At 40.4% G+C, this 15651-nt stretch overlaps 1 protein-coding gene across 1 annotated transcript in view; it reads left to right on the forward strand.

Moving 5' to 3' along the window:
• Positions 1-15651, forward strand: part of myo10 (myosin X) — a 263426-nt gene that overhangs the window by 128262 nt on the left and 119513 nt on the right. The window contains exon 4 of the mRNA XM_064942709.1: positions 11332-11519. Coding sequence (XP_064798781.1) covers positions 11332-11519 — 188 coding nt within the window. The remainder of the gene's footprint in view (positions 1-11331; positions 11520-15651) is intronic.

The raw sequence follows: 15651 nt of genomic DNA on the forward strand, positions 1-15651 counted from the left end.
GTTAAGTTTGCTGAAAATAAACGCAGTTGACAGTGAGAGGATGTTTTTTTTTTTGCTGAGTATATATATTGCACGACACGAAGACTCTTGTTCAGACACTTTAGAGATAGTTTGTGGTAGATTCAACTAAATTTATGAAAATATTTTTGTTCGTCAAGCACTCCCATATCACTGAGACAAAACAGTACACTCTTAGAAAAAAGGGTTCCAAAAAGGTTATTTGCGGATGGACAGGGCTTTACCAATAACCGTTTTCATCTGAAGAACCCTTTTTGGAAGACGAGGGTTCTTTATAAGGCAAAGGGTTCTTGAATAAATTGTTCTTTGAAGGATTCTTTGGAAGGCAAGAAAGGTTCTACATAGAATCCTTTTGAATCTGAATCATCTTTTTTATTGAGTTTTTTTCCCCTTTCTTTCAAATAGTGCCTCAGCGTTAGTGTTTAACTCAGTGTATGAACTTTAACATCAGGAGTTTTAAATAATCGTATCAATTTAACATGTGAGAATATTTTAAATTGACCGTGACTGTGTTTTTGTATTTTAATGTTTACATGGCTCAGTTTAAATAAATGTACCTATATGGGAATATTTGTACTATAATCTTGCATTCCCTTGATCATTTTACATATACAGTACTGACATAGTTGATGTCTTTGCCACGATTTATTTCTTTCAAATAAGTGTTTTCTGGGGTTTATATTGAGAAGAGAAGGGAGTCTGAGTGAACCAGCAGTGTATTATATGGTAAACATCAAATTGGCCACTTGGCCGGTGTTACCTACTTGTTGATTGAACTCTGTAAAGTGGTGTAAAAGAACCCTAGTGTTTGGTGTTATCAACCAGAGTTGAGTGTGATTGTGTCATTTTTACTCAATGCCCATCATTGTCATATTTCCCAGCATGCTCTATTGCGGGTTGATTTTCAGAATTGTTTGTTGCTTCACAAAGGTACACAAAGAGAAATAACTTTGATATTTCTAAACTAATCCACTCTGTTAGTATTTGGACTTATTGCAGCCGTTGCTGATTGCACCAGTTCCCGTTTAGATGATTTAGGTAGTCTCCATTATCCACCTTCAGTCATTCTGAATGCAGGCTTGCTGGTGATCAAAAGTTCCAATTGTTGGATATCCTCACTCTAGCTGGATTCTAATAGGAATAACAAGCCAGCATAATGTGACTCGCAGGACTGATATGGCCTGTAAATCAGGAGTTTCCATCTACTCTGTTAGGGTACAACTAGGCTGTGAAAAAGCCCTTATGATATATATATTTTTTTATTTAACCAGGCAAGTCAGTTAAGAACAAATTCTTATTTTCAATGACGGCCTGGGAACACTGGGTTAACTGCCTGTTCAGGGGCAGAACGACAGATTTGTACCTTGTCAGCTCGGGGGTTTGAACTCGCAACCTTCCGGTTACTAGGCCTACACTCTAACCACTAGGCTACCCTGCCGCCCCGTCATAAGAAATATGCAAATAAGACTGGTAGAACTGTTCATGGAGTGTTCAAGGAAGAACCCTTTTTTTAGGGTGGATCAGCTTAATATTGCGGAAAGAATGTTGGTTCCAATGTAATTGTCTGCATCATTTCCAATCCCCCATATTTTTGGGTAAATATATACAGTGCCTTGCGAAAGTATTCGGCCCCCTTGAACTTTGCGACCTTTTGCCACATTTCAGGCTTCAAACATAAAGATATAAAACTGTATTTTTTTGTGAAGAATCAACAACAAGTGGGACACAATCATGAAGTGGAACGACATTTATTGGATATTTCAAACTTTTTTAACAAATCAAAAACTGAAAAATTGGGCGTGCAAAATTATTCAGCCCCCTTAAGTTAATACTTTGTAGCGCCACGTTTTGCTGCGATTACAGCTGTAAGTCGCTTGGGGTATGTCTCTATCAGTTTTGCACATCGAGGGACTGAATTTTTTTCCCATTGTGTATGTGGCAAATGTCGCAAAGTTCAAGGTGGCCGAATACTTTCGCAAGGCACTGTATATCCATACACGCATGCATATATCCATACTAATACCTATATGGACATACATACTTTTTTAAAGAATATACCTTTATTATTATTCCCCACAAACCCTTCCGCCGATCCCCCAATTGGAGTAAACTGACAAACACTTCTGCTTATACCTTCAATCCATACATCTTATACACACTCTACAGACGGTCTACTTTACAATAGTTCTCTCTTGTTTGTTCTTAGTCCTTCCTCTATTTCTGATGTCCATTCAGTTTGATTTCTATTTGTAACTATGCTATTTCACGAAAGTTCCGAACCTATATACATTCTACAGATCCCTTATGCCCTACATTGTTTATCTTGTTATTAGTCCCACCCTTCAGCTCCACTCAACCCCTCCCATCTGTCTCTCAACATCATCCATTTCGGATTTCTACTTGCCATATATTTTTCAACTGTGCTGTGATGCTTCACAAAATAATTGAACCTTGCTATTCTCATAGCTTCTACAGATTGTAAATTAAAAATAAACTTTTTGCTAAAATAATTATTATATTATTGATTGATTGACTATGGCTTTTCAGATCGCCCAGTATTGCTGTCTGTAGTGTTAGTTCTAGGCAAATGTTGCAATTCTTCAGCCATTCCTGAACCTGTGACCAAAAACGAGCTACATATGGACAATACAAAAAATAAATATCTAATGACTCTGCCTCCTCACAGCAGAATCTGCAGAGCTGGGAAGATTGTATCCCCCATATATATAACATTCTATTAGTTGCAAGAATTTTGTATTGTAATTTATATTGAAAAATGTGAAGTTTTGCATCCGGTGTTGTTTTGCGTATCAATTCATAAACCATATGCCATGGAATGGGTACATCGAAAATCTCTTCCCAACTATTTAGCGATTTATATGGCACAGCTGTCATTTTTTTGGTCCTTAAATGAAATTGGTATGTTTTTATTTATCACGCTTTTCTTTAACCATTTATGTTCTTTAATACAGGGCCGACATACAAGTTCCTTACTTTTTTCCCCTTCTACTTGCCTCTTCCATTTTTGTGGTAATGCTGCAATTAATTGGTTGTAATTTTGGGTAGAGCAGACATTTCCATATGTCTGTGTTAGCTGCATGTGTGACATAACTCCACCAGTCCTATTTATGGTATCATTCACAAAAAATATACCTTTTTTAAAAATGTCTTCGATAAATAGTTTTTTTTAATCAATTAGTATATTTGAATTTAACCACAATATTTGTTGTACTATTTGTTCTGTCCTTTCAGGTGGATTAAATTGAAATTGCAACCAACTTTCTAAGGCTTGTTTAAAAAAATAAAGATATTTTGGTGATAATTTCCTTTTCAAACAACCGAAAGTGAGCAGGTGTAATCTGAATAAAGGGGAAAAGGCCCTAGGAAGAACCCTTGAAAGATAAAAGGGTTCTTGGTAGAACCCTTCATATAGGGTTCTAGGTAGAACCTTTAGAGGATAAAAATGTTATTTGTAGAACCCTTTATTGGGATTTCTACAAAGAACCCTTCTGAGAGGGTTCTAGGTAGAACCATTTACAGAAGGTTATTCTATGGAGACAAACCGAAGAACCCTATATGGTTGTACTTAGCACACTAAGTAGAACCCTATATGGTTCTACATAGTGTAGATAGCAAAGTACGTGTTCAGTTGTTATTCTAATGTATATACAGTAGGAAAGTTTGTGGGAGACAGAAATATGTGTTCTCTTAACTATTGCATGATGGTTATTTCTTTGCTTGTGCTTAGCTTAAAATGTGTACTTAGAGTTTTTAGATATGGGTCAAATACATTTCAGTCTCTCTCGCTTTCTCTGTCTATATAGGGGATGTTTAAGAGAAGGGAATTTTGCTTCTGAATGCTCAGCCTCTGATCAATCATCACACACACCAAGGTTATTATAGTTTGTTCTGTTATTATAGTTTGTTCTATACGTTTTAAGATTTTTTATTTGAAATTCAGTTTAGTTTCAGTTAGTTTTCAGATCTGATTTACACATTTTTAGTTAGTTAAAGTTTTATAAAAAACGTTTATTTCATTTTTTATATGATTTAGTTTTAGTGTTAGGAACAGAATGTAGCCTGTGCATGGGTGACTAGGAGCCATTAATGTGTTGTATAGTTTGTGTTTTTGGGGATGTCACTAATTGCCACTGTGGGACAGTAATGCGTAAGATGATGGGTCGAGTCATAGGTTAGGTTAAAAGGTAGACTCAGCGAGATAAGGAAGATGTACAAAGTAAACGGTAATAGTGGGTAGGACAGGGAATTGCCAGGGACCGCATGATACAATATCACAATACGTGGATGCCATTACTATATGTATTGCAATTCTCACGATTCTATAGTGGATGTATTGCGATTCAATACTGTGCTTTTATTGCGATTCCATGGTCCAAACATATTGCTCACCATATGTCTGCTGCAGAGGGACGAGAGAGAGCCATGAGAAAATAAGTTTTAAATCAGTCATGGCAATAAGTGCTTGAAAACAAAATTGTCCCCTTATTTAAAACGAAGATAGAGAACCAGTTAGGAAGGGAAAATACTGGAGTTTTGTGCAGGTACAGCCAACTATTGCAAAAATAATATTGCGATATTGACAAAACAATATGATATGGTATATCATCAAAAATTATATCCCGATTTGTAACTGTTTCAATTTTTTTCCCCTCATCACTAACAGTGGGTCAATTTCCTCAACAACCAGGAACGTTGAAGTGCGAGGCTTAACTTCTCCACTGTTTTGGTCCCATAGCTATCACGCTGCGTGACTCGGACCTGTGCACATGCGCAGATACTCGGTGTGACTGTGTGAGAGCAAAGTCTCGCATCTCACTCATCTCAATGGGCACATTTCTCTGCTCAGACATTGCTGATGTCTGTCAGATCTTACAACAACTGGATAGGTATTTTACATATCAGAAAACCACTAGGCCGTGTTCCCCTGCTCAGACACTGCATGCATCAACCAATGGTTGCATGCCAAGTCATCGACTAACAGATTGCTATAACATATGTGGTTAGCTGATAGGTAAAATAGCTATCCAGGCATTGCAGTGGAACACGACCTGTATCTGCGGTGCTGCTCATCTCCCTGACACACACACACATACTGGTCAGCTCCAAGTAGGCCCTGTGTGTGGGGAATGGCTCACATCTGTTCTCTGTCAAACAAAACGGAAAACACCAAATCAAGTCAAATGTAATGGTTACATACACATATTTAGAAGATGTCATTGCAGATGTATCTGTAACGATGTACGCTGAGAATTGGGAAGCAAGTTCAGGGAGTATTTAATAAAAAAATAAACAAAGCCAGAAACAAAGAGCTCAAGACACAGCAACAATGACGACTGAGGAAGAAACCAAAGGCAGTGACATAAAGGGTAATCAAGGAGGTGATGGAGTACATCAGTTGATATCTCAAAGTGCTGTACAGAAACCCAGCCTAAAACACCAAACAGCAAGCAATGCAGGTGTAGAAGCACGGTGGCTAGGAAAAACTCCCTAGAAAGGCCAAAACCTAGGAAGAAACCTAGAGAGGAACCAGGCTATGTGGGGTGGCCAGTCCTCTTCTGGCTGTGCCGGGTGGAGATTATAACAGAACATGGCCAAGATGTTCAAATGTTCATAAATGACCAGCATGGTCCAATAATAATAAGGCAGAACAGTTGAAACTGGAGCAACAGCACGGACTGGGGACAGCAAGGAGTCATCATGTCAGGTAGTCCTGAGGCATGGTCCTAGGGCTCAGGTCCTCTGAGAGAGAGAGAGAAAGAAAGAGAGAACGAGAGAATTAGAGAGAGCATACTTAAATTCACACAGGACACCGGATAGGACAGGAGAAGTACTCCAGATATAACAAACTGACCCTAGCCCCCCGACACATAAACTACTGCAGCATATATACTGTAGGCTGAGACAGGAGGGGTCAGGAGACACTGTGGCCCCATCCGAGGACACCCCCGACAGGGCCAAACAGGAAGAATATAACCCCACCCACTTTGCCAAAGCACAGCCCCCACACCACTAGAGGGATATCTTCAACCACCAACTTACCATCCTGAGACAAGGCCGAGTACAGCCCACAAAGATCTCCGCCACGGCACAACCCAAGGGGGGGCGCGAACCCAGACAGGAAGATCACATCAGTGACTCAATCCACTCAAGTGACGCACCCCTCCTAGGGACGGTATGAAAGAGCCCTAGTAGTAAGCCAGTGACTCAGCCCCTGTAATAGGGTTAGAGGCAGAGAATCCCAGTGGAAAGAGAGGAATTGGCCAGGCAGAGACAGCAAGGGTGGTTCGTTGCTCCAGAGCCTTTCCGTTCACCTTCCCACTCCTGGGCCAGACTACACTCAATCATATGACCCACTGAAGAGATGAGTCTTCAGTAAAGACTTAAAGGTTGAGACCGAGTTTGCGTCTCTCACATAGGTAGGCAGAACATTCCATAAAAATTGAGCTCTATAGGAGAAAGCCCTGCCTCCAGCTGTTTGCTTAGAAATTCTAGGGACAATTAGGAGGCCTGCGTCTTGTGACCGTAGCGTACGTGTAGGTATGTACGGCAGGACCAAATCAGAGAGATAGGTAGGAGCAAGCCCATGTAATGCTTTGTAGGTTAGCAGTAAAACCTTGAAATCAGCCCTTGCCTTGACAGGAAGCCAGTGTAGGGAGGCTAGCACTGGAGTAATATGATCACATTTTTGGGTTCTGGTCAGGATTCTAGCAGCCGTATTTAGCACTAACTGAAGTTTATTTAGTGCTTTATCCGGGTAGCCGGAAAGTAGAGCATTGCAGTAGTCTAACCTAGAACCTAGCATTGCAGTAGTCTAACCTAGAAGTGACAAAAGCATGGATTTCTGCATAATTTTTTTTTGGACAGAAAGTTTCTGATTTTTGCAATGTTACGTAGATGGAAAAAAGCTGTCCTTGAAATGGTCTTGATATATTCTTCAAAAGAGAGATCAGGGTCCAGAGTAACGCCAAGGTCCTTCACAGTTTTATTTGAGATGACTGTACAACTATTGAGATTAATTGTCAGATTCAACAGAAGATCTCTTTATTTCTTGGGACCTAGAAAAAGCATCTCTGTTTTGTCCAAGTTTAAAAATAGAAATTTTGCAGCCATCCACTTCCTTATGTCTGAAATACATGCTGCCAGCGAGGACAAATTTGGGGCTTCACCATGTTTCATTGAAATGTACAGCTGTGTGTCATCCACATAGCAGTGAAAGTTAACATTATGTTTTCGACATCCCCAAGAGGTAGAATATATAGTGATATATATATTATGGATCCCCATCAGCTCCTGCCAAGACAGCAGCTACTCTTCCTGGGTTCCAAACACACCAAAGCAGCCACATTGCATATAAAACAACAGATAAAACAGTGAACAATGTTTGTACTGAATGAGCTAAAGATGAAACAGTACATCATATAACATCCCTACACCATCACATATCCACAACACAAAATGTTCAATACCACCATATATGGCAGCAGAGTCTACGGTGCAGGGTTGAGTAGCCGGCTGGTATTCGGCTAGTGAGGGCTATTTAACAGTCTGATGGCCTTGAGATAGAAGTTGTTTTTGATGCACCTGTACTGACCTCACCTTCTGGATGATAGCGGGGTGAACAGGCCGTGGCTCAGGGGGTTGATGTCCTTGATGATCCTTTTGGCCTTCCTGTGACATCGGGTGCTGTAGGTGACCTGGAGGGCAGGCGGTGTGCCCCCGACGATGCGTTGGAGCAGACCGTACCACCTTCTGGAGAGCCCTGCGGTTGAGGGCGGTGCAGTTGCCGTACCGTGCGGTGATACAGCCCGACATGGTACCCTATTCACTAAATAGTGCACTACTTTTGACCAGGGACCATAGGGATAGGAATAGGGTGCAATTTGGGAGACAAACATGATTTACCTCTTTATAATGAGGATGAAGGAAGCCGGAGATCCGGAGTTTTTCATTTATCTGTTTGTTTTATAAAGAATCTAATAATTAAAAGCTCCACTGAGTTAAGTAGAACAGGAAGGTACTTTCGATCATGGGCCCAGCCACTTAATTGCCTTTCCCACAATGCATTTGTGCGTTTAGTGGCCATGTTTTTTCTCATACGCTCTCGGTTAAAAGTTCTGTTACGGTGTGCGGGAGCAAGATACTGTTGATAGTGCTGTTAGCAGGGAGCTGTTTTCTTGTTTTCAATTGCCTCGGCAGAAGGGGCCCAGTGAAGATAAAATGGCTAGGAGAAATAAGTCTCTGCTCAGTCTTGTGGCTTTTCAGATCGAGATGTCTCACGCTCTCCCACTTTGGGTTTAATGGTTACATTGAAAGGGAATGGGGATACCTAGTCAGTTGCACAACTGAATGCATTCAATCGAAATGCGTCTTGCGCATATATCCCAACCCCTCTGAATCAGAGAGGTGCAGGGGGAAGCTTTAATTGACATCTGGGGAGCAGTTGTTGTTGGGGGTTAAATGCCTTGGTCAAGGGCAGAAGTATCTACCTTGCCGGCTCGGGGATTCAAACCAGCAACCTTTCGGTTACTGGCCCAACACTCTTAACTGCTAGGCTGCCTGCCACCCCTGTCTATGGGAGAGGTCCTGAAAAGACTATGGGATTTCTCAATTGGCCTCGTTTTGACTCTAAGGGCCGGTTTCCCGGACACAGATTCATTCATTTACCACCACTCCTTGACTAACAAACACTCTCAGTTGAGAATCTGTATATGAAGTGCTTTATATTCCAGGAATATGCTTAGTTTTGGTCCAACCCTAAAACCTAGTTATGTGGACATACAGGTAACTGCCAAAATAAAGGAAACCCCAACATAGTGTTTTATAGGGGTTGGGCCACCACGAGCCACCAAAACAGCTTCAATGCGCCATGGTGTAAAGTCTACAAGTGTCTGGAACTCTATTGGAGGGATACAACACCATTCTTCCACAATACATTGTATCATTTGGTGTTTTGTTGATGGTGGTGGAAAATCTATGACGGCCATGGCATATCTTGAAACATCAGGAAGTTGAACAGTCTTTGTCACTGAAGCTCCTGCCAAACGTGCCCAAACAATCACCTCTCTTTCAAAGTCACTTGGATCTCTTTTTCTAGCCATGGTAGCCAAAATAATGGGCAATTTTGTCCACTCAGGAATTCAAACCAGCAACCTTTCAGTTACTGGCCCAATGCTCTAACTGCTAGGCTACCTGCCACCCAAATAGGCTGGATGTTGATACCCAATAGGCTGGGTAGCACCTCTGACTAGAGAGTTTATTTACAGCTATCCCTTTGGTCTCCCATCCAGGGTTTTAGCAAAGCCCAGCACTGTTTAGCTTTGATAGTTGTCACTGACCATAACCCACGTGCTATTGTGAGAATTATTGTTGAGGAATCTCCACTTAATAGATTCACTGTTGCTGTAAAAGTCATTCCAAATGGTATGTTCAACAGAGCAAATGAAATGGAACCATATATCATCAATTATGCTATTTAGGCCTATATAGCATCTGGGAAGTCATCAACAGCTATTGGAACTAATGGAACTTACAAGTTAATAACAAATATGTTCGATTCACGTCTCAATCGCAACCAAAAATGTAAGTTAAGAATAGACCAACTGGAATGAAATACTCAGTGGCACAGATCGAGCTATCTAAGCAGAAGAAACATCTTCATATGTTGATATTTGGTTGCATTGAGAACCAAACACAATTAAAGATAATTTTTGCCATACGGTATATAGCCTATTAATTGTCGACAAGTTAACAACTAATATGTTGGATTCATCTCAACCAACAATAAAAGTCAAATAAATAAAATAATAGGATTAAGTCAGTGGCTCGAATCTAGCTATCCGAGCAGTAGATTTACTAGATTACAAAAGTAATATTGAATTGTGTTTGGTTGATAACATAACCAAATATCAACATTTAAAGGAGATTAAAGGAGATTTAAATGTAATAATCTGCACAGAATCTCAAACGGCATTGATCACTTGCACCATGTACTTTAATGTAATTTCATCTGCAATCCAGGTTATTTGGAAGTGCTATTAGATGAATCACAGTGATAACACATTAAGTTGTTGTATAAATAAATACAATATATGGCATTGTATTCCCAATTGAACTTCTAAATGGTTGACATTGCAGTGATAACACATTTAGGTGACAACTAAACCAAAAATGAGACCTACATTTTCCTTGGGAATTTGGTTGTGCTTTTAGATGATTGAAAGCATAGTGATAACACATTGGGAATTCAACAAGCTTCTGGCTGTCTTTTTGAGTGGGTGAGAAAAGGGTTGTAATGTCATTGATCAACGTATCTACCAAATATGACCAAATTCTCCACGCTGAAATGGCGTGGTGTGCTCAGTGTTTTATATTTGATTTTGTGACATCCACTTGCACCCCAAACATGCTTTCTCACCACAACTGCCTCACCCTCACCCAGTTTATTCTCAGGGTCATCAGCACTGTAAACTGTAATCGGTGTATGTACCGAATTGAAGTATGTAAAGTCGCTTTCCCCTCAAATGCATCTGTGCTTCTTCCAAAACGCTTCATTATCCATTACTCATTACCACAGAACTCAGGGAACTGCCAAAATACCTTTTCTCTGGCTGAAGAAATTTCTATTTCAGCACTTTGGTTTATTTGGCTTTGAACTTTTAAATATTAAGCGGCTTTTCATGAAAACTGGAGTAGGCCTAAGAAAATGAAAGGGGAAAGGTCAAATAAACTTAGCGTTGTGTTCTGAAGCTAATCCAGACCTACTGTTCACAATGATGTTGTTGTTCATGTTGGTTTGGAATGACTTTACCTACTTACTTTTCCCTCACGGAAGGTTATGGCTGATTGTTATCTTCCAAGGTCCTGGAAAAGAAGTTAAAGGTTTTCATGGCCTGTTTTTTGTTGTTGTCTTAAATTAAGTTATCTACGGCCTTTGGGCTATCTGAAAAAAACTGTTTTTCTCACATTGGAACATGGACAAAGGACTGTTCTCCCAAGACTTCCCTTGTTCAAGTCTGGTCATTCCCTGGGGAGTGTTGCAGACAAAACCTTAATATCATTCCATTCCATGTGAATTATGCTATCTGTTGATGAAAAGGGGTATTCTACATGACTTTTCAATTTTTTTTTTCTCGGTAACCATGCTATACACTGCAATGTGGATGTGTGTGTAACCAGGCCAGCGCGGTACAGCTCAGCATGCCTGGGCTTGACTCGGGCTCAGTATTGTGAATCAACCCTATTTCTCTCCATGTGTTTCATGTCCCTTTCCATCTCTATCTTCCCCTACAACAGACATACATCGGCTCCATCCTGGCTGCGGTGAACCCGTACCAGTCCATCCCTGACCTATACGACCGTCCGGCAGTGGAGAGGTACAGCCGACACCACCTGGGCGAGATTTCTCCGCACATCTATGCTGTAGCAAACGAGTGCTACCGCTCCCTATGGAAGAGACTGCAGAACCAGTGTGTGTTAATCAGGTGAGTGATGATTGTTATGAGTTGTTGTTTTGCTTGACTTTATTTGGATGCACTGATTGTAAGTCGCTCAGTGTAAAAGCATAAGCCATGAGGAACACTAAATGACTGAAAGGATGTTGGGTCATTTGAAGAGAAATGAATGAGAAATCTGATTGGGTAGGCTGCCATCAGGTGAGAGAATGTAGAGAAGTCATTGGCTTGTCATTTTGTGAGCTGTGAATGGTGGGCAATTGACAGTGGTGGAAAAAGTACCCAATTGTCATACTTGAGTAAAAGTATAGATACCTTAATAGAATGTTACTCAAGTAAAAGTCAGCCAGTAAAATACTACTTGAGTAAAAGTCCAAAAGTATTTGGTTTTAAATATACTTAAATATTAAATATACTAAACTTCACAAGAACCCAAACTAGTTTAGCAGTGAGAGACAAGATGTACGGGGGGGGGGTCTAGTAAAATACTATGTATATCGAGCCACTGCTCACATTATATTAGGAGTTTTTTGTAACAAAAATCTTGAAACCTTTTATTTTTTATTTCTACCAAGAAAAATACAAAACATTATAGGGCGTATCAAAAGTAAATATAATTGCTAAAATATACTTAAGTATCAAAAGTAAAAGTATAAATCATTTAAAATTTCTGATATTAGCAGACAACACCATTTTCTTGTTTTTAAAATGTACGGATAGCCAGGGGCTGACTGACCAATTGTATGCTGTGAAAGAATCTCAGAAGCCAGTATGTTACCTGTCAATAGAATGAATACAGATGATTGGTTGTTGGTCCACAATTGTCCACTTGTGGACTTTATGCAACTTTATGCCCTTTGGCATCCACAGCGGTCCGATTCAATTTCAAGTCTCAGTCTTGGTGCTCTTGGCTCTGTTTCTATCTCCATGCTCCTTTGGTTCTTCCCGAACATCCTTCCTCTGCGTTTGTAGTTGGCCAACTTTCTCATCCGGCCTCGCGCTATTGTGTTCAGACATACAGACAGACAGGCACTGTTCTCGTCACCCACATCAAACACACAGAGTTATTTTTACCGCTTTGGAATGATAATATTCAGTCCACATTTAGCAGAGAGAGTGGATGCCAAAGGACTTTTTGTCTTGGTTGGATTATTCTTAGTTTTGCAGTGAGCAGCTCACTCTGTCAATGCTGAGTTTGAATAGAATGGGATAGAATAGTGAGACAGGAGAGCCAATAAGTGTATTAGAGCAGAAGTATAAGAAAATGGTCACGTTCAATAGGTACGAAGGAGAGAGCTATTACCTGAATTTGTCCAATAAGAACACTCCTTTTGGTTTTCCGTTTCATGCTAACTTCACATGACAGATATGGGGATGCCTGGGGGTGAAAGGCCACACAAACTGGGCTTGCAAATAGTGTTATAAACAGACATAGTTATGGGTCATGGAGTACATTATGGCTCAGTTGTGCAAGTCCCCATTTAGGTGACACAGTGGTGGCTCTTGTGCCCTTAAGCAAGTCGGGGCATGCTGTTTTAGATACAAGTGCTGCAGTTACCCAGCAATTCGCCCACATTAGTTTACAGCCCTGTTTGATGGCCACTTATGGAAGCCCTGAGATGCTGAGGTAACGAGAGACACATGTGTCCTTATAAACTGCTCCTATTCAGAGGTCCTGGACTACTTAGGCTACTTAGGATATGTTCCAAATGGCACACTATTCTCATATGCCTCTGGTCAAAAGTAATGCTTTATGTAGGGAATAGGGTGTCATTTGGGACACAGTAATGCAATTACATATAAAACATTTAGGCCTCATCATTGTTGTTATTTAGGTGTAGGTGATTTGATTAATTGAGATTAATTTGATACAATTAGATAACTTGTAATAGGGTTGTATGTGACACTGTTCAGTTATATAGCTTGCCACTTAAAGATTGAAATTGCAGGGGAAACTGATTACCAGTGTCATGAAGCAAATGCACTTCTGTTCATACCAGCCCTATACCATCCATGTTCACATTTATTCCAGCTGTTTGGTGTGGTTGCGCCATATTCCTTTGATTAGTTGTATTGCAGTGCTTTTTTTTTTTTGAAGGCATGTTTTTTTAGGGTGCGAATGAGCGTGCTCACGCTGGAAATAGAATACGTGAATGACAGAAAACAGAAGGGCCGTGAGCGTCAACAATGTCTACGGCTTCAGAGTGCGTCAAATTAGAACGCAAGTATTTTTTATCTCCTGTCTACGTGGAACAATGCTGGTAGAGTAAGCAGACACATTTTGTAGAAAATGAAGTTTTATGATCTTCCCTATGCTAAGTAGATTAAAGATGTAGTTAACAATGTATTGGGCTGTAAACTAAGGTTTATCAGTCAAATAGGCTATATATTTGAAAACAACTGCATTGTACCTGTGTTGATTTTGATTATAGCCTAGACAGGCTACAGCTGGAAAACCTGAGGACTCCGATTTCAAGAGAGAGCACTGTTTATGTAGAAGGAATGAGCTGTACTGTAGTTTATACATGGCTCTGGTTTATTAGAAACAAACAACATCCTCATGAGGAGCTGGCAAAACAATCTGTTTAGCCCAGGTACGGTGGATCCCATAGTAAACTAAAACAACGGTTTATTATGGATTTTCCTAACAATTACGTTGGCATACTCTAAGCAGTACATGTGAATTGAAACTCACTACTCTCGCACGCAAATTTCACGTTGTTGATGGGCATCTCACCTTGTGATTTCGGCAAAAGACCAAACCCAAACCGGCCGCGCGTGCACATATTGATTTTGTCCCCCCACACCTAAGGCGATCACGACACGTAGGTTAAAATATCAAAACAATCTCCGAAACAATTATATGAATTGGGGGACAGGTCGAAAAGCATTAAACATTTATGGCAATTCAGCTAGCTAGCTTGCAGTTGCTAGCTAATTTGTCCTGGGATATAAACATTGAGTTGTTATTTTACCTGAAATGCACAAGGTCCTCTACTACGACAATTAATCCACACATAAAACGGTCAACCGAATCGTTTCTAGTCATCTCTCCTCCTTCCAGGCTTTTTCTTCTTCAGACTTTATATGGTGATTGGCATCTAAGCATTCACATGCTGACTACACGAGCGTTGCAAAATAAATTGAAACATACATGTCATTCAATTATTGCACCCACATTGCTCACGAGCAGCGAGCAGTGTGGGTGCGATAACTGAATAACGTGTATGTTTAAATGTATTTTGCAATGCTCACGCACGTGAGCGCTGTAGTCAGCATTTTAGGTTTACTGTATACAGCATAACGCACGATTGTATTTGACGATGGGTGGAATGTGGGAGGACTATGCATCAAGGTGTGTGAAGTGGGGAGCAAACACAAACATACTATATTATGTACTTGGATGTTGGGAGGGACAGACAATGGTGCCATTCTGTTCTAGCCTGGAGTTAGGGTTGCACATGAAAAGGAACCCCAAAACGAATTGTGGAAACCAGGCTAATGACCTTGTGGTGCCGTTACACCATTTAAATGTTAGGCTTTCACTTTGAGCTGGTGAAAGACTGAAAAGTACAATAGTTTGAATGTGGAATTTACTAAGACTGTGAAAGAGAACACTGATTCTGACACATAAAAAGGCTTTATTGCTCATTTCTGAAAAGGTATCAAATTCTGAGAATTTTATGGTGCAACATTGATAAGCAAGTGTGTTCCCACTTTAGCAATACACTTTTGTCAGCACATGCTGTAACTCTCTAAATACTCATCAAGAATAGGTAGCCTGAACGTACTGGAATTATTGTCAACACTCTTTCTCTCTCAGGTGTTTGACACATCACTGATGAAGAGTATGTGTACTTGCTGTGTTCAACACAGCAATTTCACTACACCGCTGTGTTTTGTGATGTTTTAACACCTCCCAGCCCTAACCTAAACCTGTAACTGGTGTACCTCTTCAGAAGTAGGGTGACGATGCTCTTAGACACTGATCTAATGTCAGTTTGACATTTCTCCACTTTGGTGGAGGGGAAGCTGATCTTAGATCTGTACCTAGGGTAAATTTCACCCCAGAGGTGTGAGTCTGTGAATAATTGGAAAATCCAACACCAGAATGGAGTGGTATTTACTTCTTAGTGTTTATCCTAAGGGCGCCTAAGTAGCT

This window comes from Oncorhynchus masou, chromosome 3 (assembly GCF_036934945.1).
Source record: "Oncorhynchus masou masou isolate Uvic2021 chromosome 3, UVic_Omas_1.1, whole genome shotgun sequence".
Classification (NCBI taxonomy): Eukaryota; Metazoa; Chordata; class Actinopteri; order Salmoniformes; family Salmonidae; genus Oncorhynchus; species Oncorhynchus masou.